General features: G+C 41.5%; 1 protein-coding gene across 9 annotated transcripts; it reads left to right on the top strand.

The window, feature by feature from the left end:
• The first annotated feature begins 655 nt into the window (after positions 1–655).
• Positions 656–13,111, top strand: CLDN34 (claudin 34). 9 transcript variants are annotated; one of them, XM_085212490.1, is made up of 6 exons: positions 697–813; positions 1,034–1,060; positions 3,429–3,493; positions 5,100–5,174; positions 5,392–5,470; positions 5,699–13,111. In XM_085212490.1, exon 6 carries the CDS (start codon positions 7,954–7,956, stop codon positions 8,737–8,739), a length of 786 nt encoding a protein of 261 aa, XP_085068616.1. In that variant the 5' UTR covers positions 697–813; positions 1,034–1,060; positions 3,429–3,493; positions 5,100–5,174; positions 5,392–5,470; positions 5,699–7,953; the 3' UTR covers positions 8,740–13,111. The 9 variants fall into 9 exon arrangements, with proteins under 9 accessions (XP_085068640.1, XP_085068608.1, XP_085068650.1 ...); XM_085212514.1 differs by lacking the exon at positions 1,034–1,060 and having other exon boundaries at positions 656–813; positions 8,009–13,111; XM_085212482.1 differs by lacking the exon at positions 1,034–1,060 and having other exon boundaries at positions 656–813.
• The last annotated feature ends 8,871 nt before the right edge of the window (positions 13,112–21,982 follow it).

Raw genomic sequence — 21,982 nt, 5'->3', positions numbered from 1 at the left:
TAAAGTTCGTCATCTTTCAATACCAGCCCTGGAAATTCCTTCCCTCTGCAGGAGCCAGTGCGTCTTTTAGAGATTACAATAATTTCGAAGAGAGGAAACCAGAAGGAAGATGAGAGCTCTCCTACTGTTCATGAGGAGAAACATTTACATTCATAAGAAAGCCACAAAGCGAGACAAAAATATAAATTAAAGAAATAAATTAGTAAAGATAACAAGTGTGGCACTATTTGCATTGAAGTATGCGTACTGTCAACCACAGCTCAACAAGAGAGGCATTCCACTTGAGTTTATCCTTGGGAAACCTCTTCCTTCTCCCCTACGTTTCTCCCTGCTGCAGAGCTGGACTGATTTCACTACCTGTATAAATACAGAAGAAAACTCTAACAAACAAGAAAGGGTTATGAAATCACTTTATTCTCTTTCAAATGAAGATTCTGTGTCCTTTGGGCTGTCAGACCAGGGGCACCATGTGGTCTCAGGTAGGAAAAGCATATAATCACAAGGGCAGTTTTTCTGAAAGAGCATCTTACAGAAAACTGAGTTTCACATGAGAGTTACTAACATACTTTGGTAGTGTTTCACAGCAATTAGAAATGATGGCATATGGTAAAGCTTACATATTTTTATAGTATGTTAATGATTAACTGACTTTTTCCATCTTTATTGACTTAGTGGGAGAGTGACAAGGAACTGCGAGGTACCTGTTCGGTAGCACAAGATTTGCAGGGGCATTTATTTTCACCTCTCTTCTGGAACTTGCTGCACCCAGCTGACACTGCTTCAAAGCCTTGGACAACACTCAGCCCCACAGAAGTAAGTCTGCTCTGCTTTTTATACGACTTATTTTATGAAGTGCTGATGAAGAACAGATGGGGAGATATTTAAATATTTATTTGTTTCCTATGAAGAATGTTTTCCCAACTGAGAATTGAAGAATTAAATTTTTGAGCATTAAATCACGGGGATATTGCTAGGAAGAGACCTTCTTAATTGCTCTGCTGTTGTTTTTTTCCTACTTCCTTTTTGCTGCAAGACGTGGATTGAGCAAAGGATTTGGTCGGTAAGCCTTGCCCTGTATAGGCCAATAAAGCTGCATCTTGGCTATAAAACTTCACAAAAGTGGGATTTGAATGTTAATTTCAAAATGCATGTGGTGCCTGGCAACATCTACAGCTAAAATATTTGCTTAAAACATTTAAAAAAAAAATCTAAAGTAAATTAAATCCTGCTTACACAAGCTGGGAAAAATAACCTTGTGCATATTTTGTATAGGAAGAGTTTATCAGGCATTTTCTCGTCAAGGCAGTTACAGCTGCAGCAGAACTCCTATAGCAGGGCTGTTCAGCAGTAGATGGCAAAGGAAGGATCTTTGCTCTTCCGTTGTTACCATTTTTAGTGTACTTTACCCTAGCTGTGCTAGCATTTACAAAGAAATAAGTATTGTCTCTTACCGTTTTGGAAGGCTCTCCTTTCAACCATCCACCCTCTGCCTACAAGGAGAATCTCGAGTCGCTGTGTGAGGGCTGTGTGCTCTTCAGTTCCCCCTTCACAGGCAGTTCCTTATGAGGTACAGGGAGTGCTTACAGCTCCTGACTGGGTGCCGTGCAGTGTGTTCTAGGCTGATGCTCATAATGTTGCCAGTATTCCTCACTTCTCCCACAGACAGCATCTGGTCCAATTCCTTTGGCTGGACGCTGACTTGTCTAAGAAACTTCTTCCCATGCCCTCAGCCCATACTCCGTGCCCTGCTCTTCCTGCTCTGTGAGCTCCCGTGGCCTGGCTGTGTTTGCCTCCTGATGGCATAGATGTGTTTTCTTTGTGCCAGGCAGGCCCGTGGGTTTCCCTCTCCTCGATAAAGCTTCCCAGGAGGATGCCATCTCAACATAGCCAGAGGAACTGTCCTGTTTTTTTCCAGCAGTTGTAATTCTGAGCAGATTCTACTGTTCTACTTAGCCTTTAATTGGCTCCATTCAAGCCTCAAGGCAAAGGAGAAACAATCCAGTAAAATATATGTAAATCGTAGTAAAACCTATGATAAGGAGGTGTCTTGGTTCAAACCTACTGCCATCACATCCCATGCAAGCCTGCAATGTTTCCTCACTTTGATTTTTAGCTCAAGATGGGCTCAAACTCAGGAAAGTAAAATAGGGCCTGAAAAACCAGTGAGCAATATTCAGAAATTATTGGTTTCACTTCATTCTGGCATTAAAGCAAACCAAACAAAATCTGTTCCCAAAATGGGCAAAGAGCTTTTACACAGCTCAGTCTCAATGTATTCTTTCTTGGTGGAACAAATGTGCAGGCTGCTTTGGTTTGTTTATTTTGAAACACAAAGAGGGGCGAGCAGTGAAGTCCATAACACTGGATGTGAACATACGAGAGGAAGGGGATGTGTGGAATCATAGAATCCTAGAATCACATAATTGTTTGGGTTGGAAGGGAGCTCAAAACCCCCTCAACCCCAGTCTCTGCCATGGGCAGAGCTGCCCCCCACCAGCTCAGGCTGCCCAGGGCCCCATCCAACCTGGCCTTGAGCGCCTCCGGGGATGGGGCACCACAGCTTCTCTGGGCAGCTGTGCCAGCGCCTCACCAACCTCTGAGTAAAAAAATTCTTCCTATAGCCTAAATCTCCCTTCTTTTGATTTATAACTGTTCCCCCCCTTGTCCTATCACCATCTGCTCATGTAAAAAGTCAGTCTCCTTCCTGCTTATAAGCTCCACTCAAGTACAGGAACACCGCATTTATGTCTCCTCAGAGCTTTCTCTTCTCCAAGCTTAACAAGCCCAGCTCCCTCAGCCTTTCTTCATAGTAGAGGTGTTCCAGCCCTCTGATCATCTTCGTGGCCCTCCTCTCGACTCACTGCAACAGCTCTGCATCCTTCCTATATAGGGGGCCCCATGCCTGGATGCAGTACTCCAGATGGGGCCTCACAAAGGCAGAGCAGAGGGGGACTATCCCCTCCCTCTCCCTGTTGGCCACCCTTCTTTTGATGCAGCCCAGGATACAGGGCTCAAAGCGCACACTGCTGGCTCATGTCCAGCTTTTTGTCCACCAGAACCGCCAAGTGCTTCTCTTCCAGGCTGCTCTCAATGAGTTCTTCTCTCAGAGTGTGCATGTTTCTGGGATTGCCCCGTCCCAGATGCAACACCTTGCACTTGGCCTTACCGAATCTCCTTATGTTCATGTGGGCCCATTTTTCAAGCTTGTGGATGACTACGTGGTTGGGGCACTCTTTTATGCCACCCTACGACTTGAGGCCCTGGGACAGGAGCTCACTCTGGGGGGGAGTCTGAGACCCAGTAACCTGAGAAGCTCACTTACATTTAAGTGAACTAATTAAGGAAGCATTCTACCTAGTGCCTTTTTTTTTTCCTTTTTTAGCTTCCTCATTCATTTGCAGGGTTTTAATTTATTTTTTTTTTTTCAGAACCCTAAGACAGAACCTTTAGAAAGCAGATCTGGAACCCAGCTGATGCATACAAACCACTGAAGGTAATTAAAAATGGAAAAATGGTTTACATAGGGCCCTAGTATTAGTTCCAGAAGTGAAATGTGTTTCACAGCTCTGAGAATTGTTAACACAGCCACTGCTCTTTGTCAGTATTACTGGTAACTGGAAGTAGAAGTGTTGACAAAATATGAAATGCAGCTCCATTTTTCCTGCAAACATCAAGAGATGGGACCAAGAAATTATCTTTATCTCTCAGATGGTAGCATTTCATTTTATTCTTTTCAAAGTAAGCCTGAAGCACTGGTGACCCCCAAAATCACCATGTAGCCATGTGGTAGTTGAGAAAGTGGCTTACTTCCATATTTTTTCCTAGAAGCAAGCCTGTGGCTGCAGGAAAGTCACCACAGCTCCAGGCATCCTCATCTGTTCCTTGTAAGGAGGAGGGGTAGGCCATATGTCATCATGTCCCTGAAATACATGAGGAATAGCTCCACAAACTTCTTAAACAGCTGCTTACTGTGCACTGATTGATATAAATGAAAATCCACAGTAAAACAGAAAGGATCCTTCAAGATTTTACATTCAGATTAACTCACTGGCGTGTACCACATTTCAATCACCTCTGTCTTTGTGCAAATTTCCCTTGAACACAATCAAGTTTCCATTTTAATTTTAATAGAGTGGGGCATTTGGTTAAAAATATATCTATGAAGGAAATCCCCTCGAAATAAAAGAAATTAAAGATGTAGTTAAGATTGCAAGAATGCAACTGGGGATTGTGAGAGAGAGAGCCAACTATTTCCTGGGCTGCATTTAAAAAGTGGTGATGAGCAGAAGAGGGAAGTGATTGTCCCCCTCTACTCAGTTCTTGTGAGGCCCCATCTGGAGTACTGCGTCCAGGCCTGGGGCCCCCAGTACAGGAAGGACATGGAGCTCTTGGAGCGGGTCCATAGTAGGACCACTAAGATGATCAGAGGGCTGGAGCACCTCTCCTATGAGAAAAGGTTGTGGGAACTGGGCTTGCTTAGCTTGGAGAAGAGAAGGCAGCTGGGAGACCTCATTGTGGCCTTCCAATATTTGAAGGGACCATAAAAGCAAGAGGGTTTACAGGGGTTGATAGTGATAGGACAGAGGAGGAATGGTTTTAAACTGAGACAGGGGAGGTTTGGGTTAGATATTAGGAGGAAGTTTTTCACCCAGAGGGTGGTGACGCACTGGAACAGGTTGCCCAAGGAGCTTGTGGATGCCCCATCCCTGGAGGCATTCAAGGCCAGGCTGGATGTGACTCAGGGCAGCCTGGTCTGGTAGTTGGCGACCCTGCACATAGCAGGCCTTTCTATGATTCTATGAGCATGTGGAAGCTGCTCTCCTTTTTTGGCTGTTGTGTCCAGAGTTTGAAAAGTAATGTCCCTAGAAGTGCTGCAGCTATTTGGAATGATACTGTTGATGCAGCATTAAAGGTGGAATTGTAGCCCACTCTTAATGCACTCCTCTTGCTTCTTTGGGGGAAAACATTTTGGGTCAGGCCTTGTGTCTCCTGGCACACATACCACGTGAGCCTGCCTGCCTCCTCCTGCCCCACCGGCTTTGTAGCTGACCTTCCTATGAGGTATCTGGCATGTAACCTCTGATTGCTAAAATCCGCAGCTTTGAGTGAACTTCCCAGTCAAGAATTTCCCACCAGGAAAGCAGCTAATGGCTCAGAAGACCTCTTGTAGCTGAGTGAGTATGAATTCATTTGCCTTAGGAGATTTCCTATATTCATCACATTACATCATTGTGTTATTCAGATCATATAGGTAATCTTACTATGCTAATTAAATTAACTCCAGATATTTCTCTTCTTACTGAAGCACAAAATCAGTCAATAGATGATGCCATTGCTGTTCATCCTAGCGCAGGCTGCCTAGTGATTTGTGCTTTGAACTTTCCACTATAGCTGTAAGCACACAGAGGCTGGACATTCAAGTTTTCATCTCATGGGTCAAGAAAGGACATTTGCACAAGGACCAAGAAGGGTAACTAAAAATCTGTTTAATGAGAATATCAAGTTAGCAGCAGGTTCTCCCATCCCAAAGGAGGTGGGAATGCCCTCTGCAGATCTCCCCTGGCTTTATTGGGACCTAGGAGTTAAAGGGCTGCTTTGCCCATGCTCCGTGGTTTCAGAAATGCCACAAAGGCCCTAGGAACAGGGTTTGCTGGGTGCGAGTGGCTTTCCCTAATACTTTTTCCTGTGGGACATGCAGCTCCTCTGAGAGAGGCTCGATGCATCCCAAAGGAATGTGCTGGATGGGTCACGTAAATGCCGCGTGCCAGACCTGCAGGCAAAGTGCTGAGTGATCCGACAAATATAAAATATTAAATCTGTATTGAAAGATAAGCTTGGAAATGCCTTCTAAAGCAGTGCACAGGCTCCTGATTTATGTGAGATATTTGATACTAAATACGGTCTTATCTAAAGACTGCCTTAAATCAGTCCTTCTGGCGAGTGATGCATATCCATTCCAATTTGAAGATAGCAGCAAAACCTACAGAATTTATGTTTAAATTCTCAACAATAGAGGCAGGAAACAGAAAACAGATCACCGTTTTGATTCTAATATGTTTTTGTATGGCAAGTAACTTCCTTGCCAATCTCAGTATTTCATTCATTGTATTCTTCCCGAGTCCCAGTATGAGTAGTCATGAGTATGGGCTTCTGTTCATTTTTTCAAAAGTGCCAAGTACAATAATTGTAATTCAGCTTCACCACTGATCTCCAAAGTACTTCTTTTCCATCCAGATTTTTCTCTAAGTCAGCACTACTACGTTAGATCAGATGAGATCCAGTGAGCAGGTAGAGAAAGGAGCCAAAAAATGAATCATTCCCCACCTATGATGCCATGATAAGTAATTTCATGTGTTTCTAAACATTTCTAGCTCATCTAAGCATGAAACTTCCAACTTTATTATTTCCATTGTTTTTAGAATTTTTGTGTAAGCACTGGATTCTTTCATCCTAAGTGTTTTCTTGTTCTGTATTTTTGCTGAATCTCATAGGGAAAAAAAAATAAGAACTTTCCCTATTTTCTGGTTTCAAAATGTAATCCTTGACACCATTTAAGTAATGTAGCATATAGAGGACTCAGTAATGGATACAATCATCTAATTTAATTCTGTGAGAAGGTGGACAAATTCAACCCATAAAGATACATTTTGACACCATACACCTAACAGCTCTCAGTGACACTGAGCAGCTGGTAGGTGACACTGAGCACTGTCTGTCTTTTACGAACTTGATATCAATCAGTTGACTAAATGGCTGTTAATAGTGCTTAGGAACAGTGTTACAGAAATACAGGCTCTGTGTATTTTAATATGATTCAGATTTGGCCTCTCTGTGTTCAACTGATTCAAGCAAAAGCAGAAGGAAATAAACACAAAAATATTTTGATTGCTCTCTTTTTTTTTGTCTAAGAAGATCAACTGATGCTTACAGAAACAACGCTATTTTAATGTGGAAATGTGTCAGAAAAAAAAAAGCCATTTCTAACTTCATGTAATGGCAACAATACTGTATGGCTATTAATAGCTGTCATTGTTTGCATATATATATATAATCATTCTGCAAATAAAATATCAGATTAAGAAAGCATTTATAAATTGGTTTTATTTTAAGTAGATACAAATACAAGAGAATATTCTGGAGCAACTTTCTCCATACCAGAAAGGATTAAATGTACATTTGTAATAATCAGAATCATAGAATGGTTTGATTTTAGGAAGAAATTCTATGTGAGGGTGGTGGGACATTGGAACAGGTTGCCCAGAGAGGTTGTGGATGCCCTTGGAAGCATTCAGGGTGAGGATGGATGGGGCTTTGAGCAACCTGGTCTAATGGAAGGTGTCCCTGCCTGTAGCAGGGGATTGGAATTAGATGATCTTACAGGTTCCTTCCAAACCGAACCATTCTATGATACTATTATTCTGTCTTGAGTGCAATGGAAACAGGAGAAAAGGTGTTTTGGATTATTTATGGAATATGAAAATCTCTACAACTTTCAGGTCTATACAATGAATTCAAAGCCAGATCTTCCCTGCTGATGAGTCATTCCTGTAGTTATTCAGAAAGCTGTATGAAAGAGGTGGGAAATTTTAGATATTTTTCATTAAAAAAGGCACTCTTAGTTCCCACTCAGAGTACAGAGTCAGCAAACAAAGACAAAACCTTTTGCTAGGCAAAACAGCCAGAGATTTTTCACAGTTTTAGGATGATTGGACAAGAGAAGCCAGCTGCCCCCAGGGGTACTGATTGTATGCAGTGCATCTGAGGGCCTGTGGAACATAGCAGTTAAATAGAGGGAGAAAATAAATCGGAAAAAGATGTGAATTTTCTTTTTGTGGGTGTAAAATAGAGATTGTGATGGGTGCTATACAGAGACCCTTTCTTCTCTTTCTGATGCAGTGAGATATACAGAATTAAAGCCTATTATTTGTCTACCCTGAGCTTAGCACTTCACTAATGTTAGGGAGGGCCAGCCTCCTCCACTCATGCACTCTCTTGCCTTTCACTGAAGGGTGGACCTGGTCATGCTGTCCTGGTTCTACGCTGTTTCCTTCCAGCACTCATCTCTGGCTGCATGGCAAGGCCTGTGACAGAGAAGGCCCCCACATGATGAGCTCCCTAATTGACACCTCTTACCTCCAGCTGGCTTCCTTTGCACTGGGGACAGTAGGCTGGATTCTGTGCACCGTTTCCATGGGACTTGTGGAGTGGAGAGTGTGGCACGTGGACAACACCACCATCATCTCCTCTGGCATCGCCTGGGTGGGGATTTGGAAAGTCTGCTTCATCAGTTACATTCATGTCTCACCTGGCTATGAAGAGCAGTTCTGCCATAAATTCATTGGTTATGACTCCTCCATCCCTGGAGAAATCTATGCTGCTCAGGGTCTCCTGGTGATTGCCATGGTCATGGGATTATTGGGACTGATCGCCACAATATGTGCTCTGAGAAATATTTATATAGGAATCAGTCATAAAACTGCCATTACCCGTTTCTTCCTGGTGGGTGGCTTCTTCTACTTATTTGCTGGTCTGTGTGTCCTGATTCCAGTGAGCTATAACTTCTATTCTGTAACGCAGAACCAGAGCATCGCCTTCCCTCCCTCCTACCTCATGCCCTCCAGTCCTGTGGCACAGGAAGCTGGTGCTGCCATTCCCATTGGGATTATAGCTGCCATCCTGCTGCTGCTGAGTGGGATATTTTCTCTTTCCTACAGATTTCCTGTAACCACAAACACATGAAATCCTGATGGGACAAATTGTTCCATACATTTTCAGAGTATGGTCAAAATATAAGGGTGGCAGCACAAGTGGTTCTTCAGACAAACTACTGCATTTTAGTCCACAGTAGCCAGCATATGTTGTTATAAGACTGAACTATCATCTTGATTGCCATGTGGGACCAGAAGTTTGTCTTTGAGATCATTGCTGTTGAGCAGCAATGCTAATTATTAAGATTTATCAGTTGTCCTTCTCATATAAATATATACAAAGTCTATTGATTAACTTATTTTTTGTGCCAGATGTTTACTGTGTTCAAAGAGCTGCCTCTGATTTAATTGTCCAGTTAGAAATACGTGGAATGACAGACGTGAAATACATGGAATGACACATGAAATGTGAAATTGTTTCTTTCTTAGTACTAAAATATTTTGCCCATTGTTAAACAATATCTGTAGCAAAGTCAAGTTAAAACTTTTGATACAAACAAAATAAGTGTCATCGTGATTGTGTCAAATGAGCGTTTCCTGAATTGTCTTACAAAAATACCTAGCCAATTTCTCCTCTTGCTCCAGGGCACATAAAGAGCTGTTTCTTTATGCTTCTGTTTTTCTTTCAAGCTATTTGCATCTTATGTTGCAACACGTCTGCCTGTAGGCAAGGTGCGCTCTTAGTTCCTCACCTGTGCAGAGCCAAAAAGTCTGCAAGGGTATGTTTCTTCATCAGATGCTTCCCTGAATCCAAAGGTATTGCAAAAGATGGAAACAGCGTCTACAAGTCACTGCAAAACTGCTGCCAAAATCAGTGTTCTTAGTAACTGGGAATATTCAGTAGAACTTTATAAGTGTGATTCATCTAACCTGACCCAGACATCTGTACCTAAACCAGTCTTTGTTTATAGTCAGCGCAAAAAGAAAGACAGTCTAGACAGAGAAAGACATCTGTCTAAAATGGATGCCTAGTGTAGCTGGAAGATGACATGCTCCCAGAAAATCTCTCTTTCTCTTAATTCATGGTAATGACTAATAACTATGTTGCTAACAGAGTAGTACACAACCAAGCTTTACCTAAGCCAGATAAAATTAGGTGAAAAGGATCTGCCATCTGAGCGACATTTCCTGTGCCAGTGACACTGAAAAACAAGAAAAGAAGAGAGGAAAGATGGAAAAAATGCCCCAAACACAGCAATAAGGGAAATAAAAAATAAAATAAAATAAAAAAATCAAGAGGTTGTATGGCAGGAACGAGTAGGTAGTGCTGACAAGTTGATGATCTGCTGAAAACAGGCTCTACAAAAAGTGATTACAGTTTCAAAGAAATGTAACAAGAATTTAAGTGATCTAATTGTACTGGTTTAACTATCCTTGATTTTCTCATGGAGTCAGGAAAAAAATAAATAAAATAAAAAAGTAAAATGCCAGCAAGCCAGCTCGTATTGCTTGTGGCTGTTTGCATGACAAATACTTCTGCTATCTTTAAGTTGTGGAGACAAAGAACGAAAAGCGACTCAGTGTTTGGCAAACCTCCCCTTTTCTCACCTTCAGGGAGAAAGGTAACTCTCCAGGTTCTCAAACTGTCATCAGCTCTGCTGCCTATGCTTGCTTTCTCCCAGGATCCAGTTTAATATTGCCTCTTTTTGCCCCACCAAGATTGCTGTTACTTATTCACTTCACTTAAGTGTCACTCCCACTGAAACAATTATATATGTAATATAGATCTAAGGAATGCAGCACTACCTCATTTTCTCCTAGCATTCCATTGTTTCTTCTGCATCTTCCACATGGTTTTGTCTTTGTTCTGCTGACTTCCTATACAGAATCCCTATAGCACATTCATTCCCTCTGGTCTTCTGTCTTTTCTGAACCATCATTTGCAATTGATGAGGTGCAGCTGTTTGTCTTTGGACTGTTTGCAGTGCTGCAAAGCTTTCTGGTGGTGTACTGGTAAAGGCTCATGCTTTCATAGCTTGTTTATTCGTTTCTACTTTGACTTCTATTGTACATCCTGTACTACACCGGTATGTTTTTTAAATGTGCACATCAACAGAACTGTTCTCTCTTCCTACAGGGATCACAATGATATTAGACGTTATCTTTTTGCTGTTGTAAGGCAAATAAGATGTATTCACGTGTCAATGCCAACATTTCCCTGCACAAATACAAGACCTATATTCTCTCACAAGGAACTTGTTTTAACAGCAAATCACTGATTCTGCAACTTTTTCTGAGCTCACATATATACAGAAATGTGTATTAATTCAGTATATTTACTAAATGACAGGGTTGGGTCCACATTTACTTTTCTTAGCTCAAAGAGAAAGCAACAAACAACACCACACAGCTGTTTCCCTCTGTTGGTCCATCCTGATGTAAAACACTCACTGTGGGTCAAATGTAGATGAGGTGTTGAGGAACATCCCTAGTTAAACACTACACAGACATAGACTACGTAAGAAGGTACGTGTATTTTAAAAATCAAGTTTTGTTAAAAATCAATTTAGATAAATACTGCTATGCACAGCATAGATATGGTTAAGCCTCAGGGCAGAGGAATGGTCTAGTGGAGCTCTTGATGTCCTTTCCCATTGTATTTCCAAGGTTTCTAATGCAGGAGACTATCAATAGTTACATGATCCATATTATACTTTGATGTATATAATAAGCCTATGGTCAAATACCAGGGAATATTAAAACTCAGTCATTCCCTGAAGAATAGATAGGAGAGAATAAATTTTAGCTGAAAATAAGGAAGAGGCAAAACCCCTATTGGTCTTCATGGGATCAAGCCTGTCTAATCTTGACCCCTCCAGGCTGTGTGATTCATTAAATTCTAGTGGATGTTTACATTCATTAAGATTTTCAAACTGGAAGAAAGTATATTTCCTGTGCTTTTACTTTGTGAGTGAGGAGACACAGCCACTCTGTGCAAATCTTTGTGATGCATCATTTAGATAATTTTAAAAATTAAATTACCTTTCAGTAGTTCCATTTGTTACCATTTCACTTGGTCTCGTACAGCTATTTTAGGGATGTCTGCAAAATCAGACAGCTGAAATGATTGGGATTTAATCAATCCCAGAAAATGCAAAACATTTCCAAAAGGCTAGTTTTAATCTTGATGACTTTAGGAAGCTACTCTGCAGCCTGCCCCCACCAGCATTTATAGTAGGACAACTGAGGACAGGCAACGAGCTGCAGCGCAAAGCCAGGAGTGAGTAGTCAGGGCCTCAAGGGAGAGAGATAAGACTAAGAACCGCTAAAGCATATTTCATCACAGAACAGACGATATCATGAAGCTACATCTCCAGCTTCAGTGCAAATTGGGACCTGCTGCATCTCCAGTGACAGCTCTGCTCATTCTGTGGGTTCCACCCTGTCTAGGAATGTCTCCACAGTGGCCTCAGCCTACTTGTAAGTCAGCCTTTCTTTATTTTTCTGAGTTGACAATAAACAAGTGTCTTGTGATTAGCTCACATGCCTGAACGCACTGCTGGGATAATTATCTGAATACCAAAACCCTCTTTCAATTCTTCTGGATATCCAGGCATAATAGTAAGGCATCCATCTTTGACCTGCAGAACATACTCCCAGATGCTACTGCACCACATGATGCATTTTGTTAACCTTATTTCTATTTCTGTCTACCATACCTGTTTATTTGTGGCCACAGACCAAAATGTGTATGAATACATTAAATGCTCCTCTAAAAATACTTAGTATTGGAAGAAGTTGAAAACACCTAATAGTGAAACAAGCCAATGGTACATGTCTACTGGGATTTCCTTCCTAGGTGAATGTGTAATTCTGACCTATATCATTTTTGTTAATGTTAAGTAAGAAAGAGGAACAAAGAGACATTGTATTAGAAAGTAGGCCATCAAATTATTTGGATTACATCAATAAACATTTTTTCAATTCAAGTCAGCAGTTTTACATGAAAATAATCTTAATTGCTGACTCTAAGTTCTTCAGTTTACTGAAAACAATGCTTGTCTCAGAAAGCAATGTCTTTGTTGTCACATGGCTTATGGTATATTACAACGAGAGTAAGAGTGTTTTTCAAGAGAGATATTTTTAGACTTTGGAACATTTTTTCTTAGAATGGAAAAACTGAAATGTCATAGGCAATTTCCTGCTCTTTAGGACCTTAAAATACTTCAGGACAAAGAGTTTTTTACTTGAAAAATGTAAGTCTAGCTGGCATAGTGTTTAACAGCAAATTGTTTTCTTAAAATAGGAAACCAACGTACATTAAATTAAAGGCTCCCAGAAGAGACATGTTCTCTGTGAAAATACACATTTTTCAAAACTGAAATGGAATTCCTTTCATTTTTGTCAATATGTGTATGGTCAGATCCAGTATCAGCTAATAAATACATATTTTTCAACCAACATATTTCCTTCCCCCATGTAATCTACTCTATTATTTCCCTTGCATAAGAAAGGTGAGATTGTTCAGTAATTACCATGGTGCTTTGAAGCTGCCAGTAACTGTGTCAAAACCAAGTATATGCCAATCAAGAAAATGTAAGTCAATCTCATCTCAGAATTACAAAACCAATAAACACCAATAAATACTGGCTTGTAATTTGAAATGGAGTATAGTATGCACTGTGAAGCCCCAGTTCCCACAAAGTCACATTCTGCTTTTCTCCTGGGACATACATGGAAAAGACTAGGTACAAAATTAACACCCACAATTATATTTTGAAGAAACACATAAATTTTAAGTGGGATTTTATGTCCAACACCATCCAAGATTACGACTCATACAAGATGTTTTTCAGCAGCTGAATATGCAGGCCCATTAATAGATAAAGTGGCACATGTGAAAAAATTGATCCTGCTTTGAATGTTGCCAAAATATCTGTAGGTACCTGAGATTATCTGGTGTGAACAAAAACTATATGTAGAACTGGAATTATTTTACTTTTGGAGATGTTGGAAGTGAAAATTGAAACAGCTCCTCATGTTTACACTCTTGGAGAATCCATGTAACATCAAGTAGTTGGCCATTGTCAAAAGAAAGGACTATGTCCCAGAGGGAATTTGAGATCACACAAAGCCAGATTCCTAGTGAATTGCTCATGTAAAAATATGGCCATCAAAATAATGAACTTTCAGAAGGCCTACTGAAAAGCTTGCCAGCTCCATCTGTCCATCTCCAACATGCAGAACAATTCATTTCATTGTACTTTATTCCATCTGAGCCTTGTTATTACAAGTATGTGTAAAATATGACCCATAGTGTAACAGTTTCCTATTTGTAAACTAAATCATAGAATCACAGAATCATAGAATCATAGAAACAATCACAGAATGGCCTGGGTTGAAAAGGACCATAATGATCATCTAGCTTCAACCCCCCTACCACAAGCACAGTCACCAACCACCAGACCAGGCTGCCCAGAGCCACATCCAGCCTGGCCTTGAATGCCTCCAGGGATGGGGCATCCACAACCTCCTTGGGCAACCTGTTCCAGTGCGTCACCACCCTCTGGGTGAAAAACTTCCTCCTAATATCTAACCTAAAGATAGTGTCAACTTATAAAATATTATGCCAATAAATACATAAAAGATTAGTACAGTGAGTGCTGCAGAAGGCAGAAGGCAGAAATAGGTCTTCTGGACCACTAGGTTTTGTTTAGCCTTGCTAAGATATACAGATATATCCCCCGCATGAAGCCATGTGTGATGATATTTACAGAGCAGACAGAATCATAGAATGATTTGAGTTGGAAGGGACTTTGAAGATCATACAGCCCCAACTCCTGCCATGGGCAGAGCTGCCCCCCACCAGCTCATATGCCCAGGCCCCATCCAACCTGGCCTTGAGTGCCTCCAGGGATGGAGCACCATATTTTCTCTGGGCAGCTGTGCCAGCACCTCACCAACCTCTGAGGAGAGCAGGAAGACAAGAGGGAGCTCACAGAGGTCACCAGACCATGCCCTGTTTGGCTACCAAGAGCCTCCTCTATTGTTAGGTGGGCTGAGCTGGATGCTGGTGGATACCTCCTGCATGCAGAGCTGAGCGCTCCATACCAGCACTTCCAACATCTCCGGTTTTATATGTCTGTCACAGAGGTGGGCTCAGCCAAAATGTTATCCCCATGAAATATTTGGTGCTCAGATCCTTTCACTAGCTGATATGCCAGTATCAACTGGCAGCACTTGGAAAAGATTGCAGTCTTTGCTCTAATTTTAATAAGAGGAATTCTCAAAATCCATATGCCAGCTTTTTCATGCCTGAGGGATGCTGAAAACTCTCCTTCTGGCATCACCAACTCTTGATGCCTGTGAGAAATGGGTATAGATACATGATAAACACAGCAGCTGAGTGACTCCACCTGCACCAGGAGCTCTGTGGGTTCAGCCATAGCTCTTCAAAGACATTTGTAATTTGCTGTTTGAATTCAGGGGAACAGAAACAAGCCACATGATGAATGCTTTTTATTCAATAAACTACCCCTTGTTAACTAGCTTCAGAACTTTGAACCACTGCTGTGTCTTGGTGGGGGAGCTGAGTGTTATTGATTCATGTTATTTCTGAAGTGACCTTCTCAAGGGGACTTTGTTTTTGTTGTTTTTATTTGGTTGGTTGTTTTTGTTTTTCAGATGTATGTAAATTCAGTGTTTGTTTACTTGAATTTTGCCTACTGTGCGAGTGAACTCTTCACTGGAAAGCAGCTAAGAGGCATTTTTGATTGCATCTTCTTAGGACTAACCTGCACAGTTCATGCAGTCCTGGAGAACAGATCTGATAAATGTAGTTTTAAATAAAAAAATAACCTGTGGTAGGAGTAAAATGGTGCTGTTGAAATGCCTGTACTTTTTAATGCGTTTAAAGCTAATGGGTGTAATAACCTTCTGGCAGGAAATGGCTCATCGCAGGCCAATCCATCCTGCCTTTCTGACTGAAGACAGTGGAAGCATCCCCCGTGAACCTATTGATGTGATTAGTTGCGAGTGTTAACGTTTTATCTTCCTGTTGCTACATCTCAGAAATGTTTGCATCCACCAGCACCTCTTGCCATAAATAGCCTCGTTTCCAGTGATAACTCAGGAATTCTGAGAGTTACATTTTGCAGCTGTACACTCCAAACTTTGCTTGGCTTGCTAATAGTCTGAATTTCCCAAATGGCAATGAAGTTGATGCAGACTGTCACCAAAACTGGTGGCTTCCAGGGTCCTTCAGCCTCCAGGCTGCTCGGTCCAGGCCTCCACAGTGGCTGTTAGGCACTGTTCTCTCTAAATTGAGACCAGTCACTAAATAATTTGAAGATGGCATTGGCAGCACCTGTGCTCTGTGCCAGAACAATTTCTGGACACAAATTCTATGCGCTTTAGCATGAACGTTTCAACTGTCCAATGAAGCTGAACTCACAGTTCTCATCAGAAAATTGCCTCTTATGTGGACGATAGTAAACCGGGAAGAGTAATTGATGTGCAGGCAGGCGGGGCTGTCATTCAGACGGACTTTGATAGACTATAGTTGTTCATGGGCTAATGAGGCCTTGTGAAGTCTGACCAAGGCAGAGCACAGTCCTGCAGCTGTGCTGGAGCAGTCCCACGCACAAGAAGAGTCCAGAGAACCACTGGGTAGAAGTCAGGGGGTCCCAATGGGCAGCACATTGAGCGTGGGCTTACATCAAGCACCAAGTACCAAGAGGGCCATACCGCTCCTTTCTTCTGGGCGTGAGCTGATCTCCCCACCATTTTTCAAGCTTTTTTTTTTTTTTCACATGATGCCATATGGCATGGAATATCCCTTTAGCCATTTAGATCAGCTGTACTGGTTTTTGTCCACATCCATCTCCACCACTGGCATGGTAGTATGAGAAGCTGAGAAACTGACACAGCTTTGGCTCTGGGCAATGCTGCTCTGCAGCAACTAAACGTTGGTCTGTTGTCAACATCATTGTTTTTCTCCTAAAGCCAAAAGACGGCACCACACCAGATACTATGAAGAAAAGATCAATGCTGCCTCAGCTGAAACCAGGACAGATACAAGTTTTTTTTGCCATGATGGCAGCTAAGCACTGAGCAGGCTTCCCAGAGAGGCTACAAAACCTCACTTTTTATAGACATTTGTAACTGGACTGCACAGCCGCACCCTAAATCCAAAGTTGAACAGGTGCTTGGAGCAGATGAGCTATAGGGGGCCATGCCACCATAATTATCTCCTTATTCTATTTGCAAATCATCTTGTTTCTAGAGAATGTGACAAAAAGAACTCCATTTCTTTTTAAGATGTTTTAAATCAAAACAACCCTTTTGGCAATGGCCACTCCTGTGCCCGAAGAGATCAAAAAGATTTTTTCTTGTCTAAACAACTGGTGCAACCTGAAGATTAAAAGTGAGGCAAGAGAAGATGGAAGCATACGAGGAATGAAGGAGATAATATGGGAGGTATAGGGGAATGTTAACACCAAACAGAAAGATAATAAGAAAAAGGTTTCTGAGGGGTAAGAGAAAAGAAATTGGAATGAGTCACTAAGGCCGGGACTGTGAGAAAGGCAGGAAAATGCAAATAAGAGAAGCAGAATGGAAAGGGGAAGGTGATTTAACAGACACAGGGAATGGGGAGGATAAAGACGAGTTGGGAAGTAGAGAAAACAGGATTTGTCCGTCCTTTCTATGCAGAATTCTAACTGAAACGGTCTTTTACTCAGAAAATGAGGAGGGACAATTTTACTTCAGAGATTCAAAATGAATACAAAAGTATTGAGTTACACAGAGATAGATATAATGTAGGATAGCTGTGATCTCACGGCTGACTGGAGACCCAGCACACAAACCTGGGGTGCTTTGAGTTAGTACATCTGGTAGTGAAGAAGGCAAATGACTGCAAATTTGTATAAGACTTATAAGGTATATTTTCCAGCACACACAAGCCTTGCAAATTTCTGTCTTCATACTACTATTCATCTGCACAGACCTGCCAAAGTCTCGCCTGGGAATTAACTTTTGGAGTTGGAGAGGTACGCAATGAGATGACCAACATCTTATTTGGGGTACCTTTTTCTTCATCCTGAGAAGGTATGTCTGTGCTGGTTGTTCTCAGCTAGCAGCTGAGCTAGCACTGTAGGCTAATGAAGAGGCTAATGCAATAGGAAGATTCAAAGCCATAGAAATTGTGCCATATTGCTGGAAAGCCAGCAGAGGAAGCCCGAGGTAGCACAGCTCTCAGAGGGAGCTTACGAATGTTATGCCTGATGGTTTTAGTGCTGGTGATAAGAAAGAGAACAGAAAGTCCCAATGTAAAATAAACTTCATTTTTTTAAAAGCAGAATTGGTTTACAGCACAGTGGATGGACTTGATAAGAGCAGCTTCTGCTTTCAAGGTTTTATGGATCACAAGTGTTTTGTATCAGATCGCGTTGGCAGTACGGTGTTGATGACCAAAGTCCGGATTAGGAACCACAAAAATGCAGTTACCCAGCTCCTGTGGTAAGTGATCTCATCACTGAGCAATGGCTGGACGGAGCTGCTGGGAGATGGTCTGTGTCTGCAAAGCGTTCATAGAACTGTCTGCATTGTTCAGACAGCACCTGGGCTGTCAACTAAGGATCGGTGATTTAATGTCATTAAGAGTGAGTAGTAAGCAAGTATCTGCAGATACCAGCTTGGTTTTAGGTCTGGCTGCTTTTTGCCAAATCATCACCAGGAAAAAATTATCAGCTGACATCATAAAATGAAACCAATTAACATTAGTTGAGAAACTGCATCCTGTCACACAATAAACACACACAAGAATTAAATATGCTTAACACCTCTGTTAACTTCAGTTCAGCCTTCTCAAAGTAGCTATCCAGTAACAACATTATGATAAAAAACTGTATAATTTGTAGCTGTGCTACTTATCTGAACCCTCTTTTCTTATCACCTGACAAGTAATTCTTCACTTACTCTGCATGTTAGCTAATTGTCTTCTTTTTTTTTTTTTCCTGTGTTTTGTTTGTTTTTGTTTGTCTGTTTTATTACAGTTATTCCTAATGGACTGAATTATACCACATTAGACTGAGAAGTATCAGGTTATTACTGAGAGGAGGAACTGACCTGAGCCTGGGGACTCTTGCAGATGGAAGTTGTAAAATCTAAAAAGAAGTGGATCTTGACTGAGAAAGTCTCTGCTCTCATGAAAAGCATGAAAGAAAGTTTTCTTCTTATGAGTTTAAGCAAAATAGTTAAAAGAAAAATATTCCTGTTAAAATAGTTTGGTTCAGTATTTTATACCACAGATGCAATCACAGCACTGTTGACTTGTGACTGCCATCCACGGCTCCTTGCCACGTTCCTTTGATGCAAATCTGCTTTCTGTAACCATCTCAAGACAGATTAAATGAGTTGCTTTATCATTTTCTGGTTAAGTATCAACATGAAAATATTAACACAGTCATTTTAAGGCTTTTTTTAGATTCAGCCCACTGCAGCAAAGTCAAGCAATTATTCATCACTGCTACAAGCCTCTGGAACTCTTTCCTTGGATTGTCCTATAGAAACCTGGGCTAGGATGAAGATTATTGTGGTGCCAATTTCTGTCACCAAGTTAGGATGCTCACAAGTTAACATGCTCTAAGATGTGAATTTTAGAAGCCCAGCAAACCAAACTTTTAGTGCTTTGTTCCCAGCACAGTGGGAATACAATTCACCAATCAGTGTTGAAACAAAATGGAATTACTGCTACTAAGCACACTTTCAAACCTTATACACAGAGCAAAATACCACACAGAGTTAAATGTTTGGAAACCGTGGGGAAATCCTACTCCTCTGTTCCTCCTACTGAATGTGGGTCACCCAGCAGCAATGCAAGAAACGCAAGACTGGGATCACAAAAGACAGCAGGGCTGCACAGACAATAGCAGTGCTAGCTGCAGAACCTGTCTTATTGCCCAAGACTGGGAGAGCCTTGACCACAGATTCTCCCACCTGAAAAAGAAATGAGCTCTTATGATAGAAAATGGTGATTAACATCTTTGCCTACATTATTTAAATCAGCCATGAGCATGTGTTGTGAAGGACTCAATCTGCTTGATGAAAGACAAATGTGTTTTGTCTGCAGCTGCTGGAGTTCAGGTATTCCGAGATTTGAGTGGATCTTGCTTCTAGAATGTGGGGTGTTAGCAGGAGTGACCCATTGGCCAGGAAAGCACTGAGCTCTTGCTCATTATGGATCTTCAGGCATCATTAAATCTTTGCAGGTTAGAAAAATACTATATGCTTTCTTTAGATCACCACAGAACTCAAACCTTTAGTTCTCTGAGTTCAGACTCATCATACGCCCTTTTTTTTTCAGTTAATGTCTAATTTTTTTATGCATGGTAATATTGCACTCAACCAAATGTGGGCTTTTGCAAACAATAAAAAATGAAAATTATTTCTGTGAACTCAGCATAAATCTGTCTTCCCTGTGGATCTGGGCTATGAATTTATTCATGATATTCAGAGAAATTATTGGTTAGTGAAAGTTTTCCTGAGGTTATCTTGGAGAAAGATTGTGCATTTCTAAAAGAACTTCAGCAACGAAAACCTGAGCTCAGCCTCTCTCACATCCTTACTGGTTATCTTCTATGGCAAAACTATACATACATAAGGGCTAGAACAGATTTTTCAACAGCTAATAGAGAAAATTCTCTACCCAGAGGTTGGTGAGGTGCTGGCACAGCTGCCCAGAGAAGCTGTGGTGCCCCATCCCTGGAGGCCTCAAGGCCAGGTTGGATGGGGTCCTGGGCAGCTGAGCAGGTGGGGGGCAGCCCTGCCCATGGCAGAGGTTGGGGTTGGGGGGGATTTTAGTTCCCTTCCAATCCAAATCATTCTACTAAGCTTTGACTCTATGAATCTTTAGTTTCACTGGCCAGTTTCAGACTGAAACTCTAAAACAAAAGTTTCACAAAATCCCTGGAGATCAGTTATCAAACTGAAGAATATTTGTGCTTGGGGGAAGATGGAATGACATTTCACCTTATATTATTTCCTAGCCCTAATATCTTTGGCTTTCTATCTGCAGTTTTCATCAATGTTCTTTCTTCCACCTGCTCAAATGTATCTACACTGTGGGTAAGCAAACTCTGTCATTTGTAAAACAGGTGTTGCACCTATATAACTGAGAGAAGAAATCAGCTATGGGTGTTCTCTAGCGATGTGCCTCTTGCACTGAGCAGTCCACCAACCTGTAGCTGGTCCTTGTTTTAGCATTACCACACTAAATTCCAGTCAGATACTGTGGGCATGCACAAATACCCAAAGACTGAACACCTTTACATCACTACAGTTAATGGAGGGCGGTATCTTACAACTCGTTTAATTGTCTTTGAAAATAATATCAGTGATTGATTGTGAAAAATTCAAGTTACATTTGATGCAAGAAGTTGTTTAGTTCTATCGTTGGCATTTACTTTCAACACTTGCCTGCTCTGATTAGTTATTCCCTTATTAAAATATTAAGCAATTTTAAAAAGAGAATTGAATGTCTATGTATAGTTTTTTTCTTTCTTTCTTCTTCTTCGAAATGATGAAGTTTCATTCTAGTCTTTCTACCTTTTAATGTCCCACACACAGTGCAAAGAGTAATCTTTCTTCAAAAGCATGGACTCCAAATCTGACAAACATCACCAAACTGGCAAACTTGCCAAGATGGGGATCACAGAATCATGGAACCATAGGGGATGGAAGGGACCTCTGGAGATCATGTAGTCCCACTCCCTGCTAAAGCAGGTTCCCTGCAGCAGGTCACCCAGGTGGGTTTTGAATATTTTCAGATAAGGAGATTCCGCAGTCTCTCTGGGCTGCCTACTCAGTGCTCTGTCACCCTCATAGTAAAGAGGGGATGGAGAAATACTATCCTCCAACAGACATGACAAATATTTGCAGGATTTTAGGCAGGCTTTACTTTCCATATCTTAACTCACATGTATGTCCTTAGCCACAGCTTAGTGTTTATCCCCGCCTTTCAGAATGTGTGAGGACTACAAGAACTCATTGTTTATCTGGATAAGGATTATCGCAGAGTTGTTTTCTGCATTGCCACCAAGCCGCTGTGGTTTTGTTGGGGTTGCTTTGAGTGCATGGTGCAAGGAGCTGCAGAAGTTCTTCACTATGAGAGTGGTGAGGTGCTGGAATAGGCTGCCCAGAGAGGGTGTGGATGCACCGTCCCTGGAGGTGTTCAAGGCCAGATTGGGTGGGGCTCCTACTTAATATTAAATGGGGAGGCTGGTGGCCCTGCCTCTGGCAGTGGGGTTTGAGCTTGATGATCCTTGAGGTCCCTT

This window comes from Meleagris gallopavo, chromosome 1 (assembly GCF_905368555.1).
Source record: "Meleagris gallopavo chromosome 1, MGAL_WU_HG_1.1, whole genome shotgun sequence".
In the NCBI taxonomy this organism is placed as follows: domain Eukaryota; kingdom Metazoa; phylum Chordata; class Aves; order Galliformes; family Phasianidae; genus Meleagris; species Meleagris gallopavo.
Note: the sequence above shows the minus strand (reverse complement) of the source record. Positions and strands in the feature narration are given on the sequence as shown.

Coding starts and splice junctions, on each gene's coding strand:
- CLDN34 (XM_085212482.1), top strand. CDS start 7,954: ATGTTAGGGAGGGCCAGCCTCCTCCACTCATGCACTCTCTTGCCTTTC.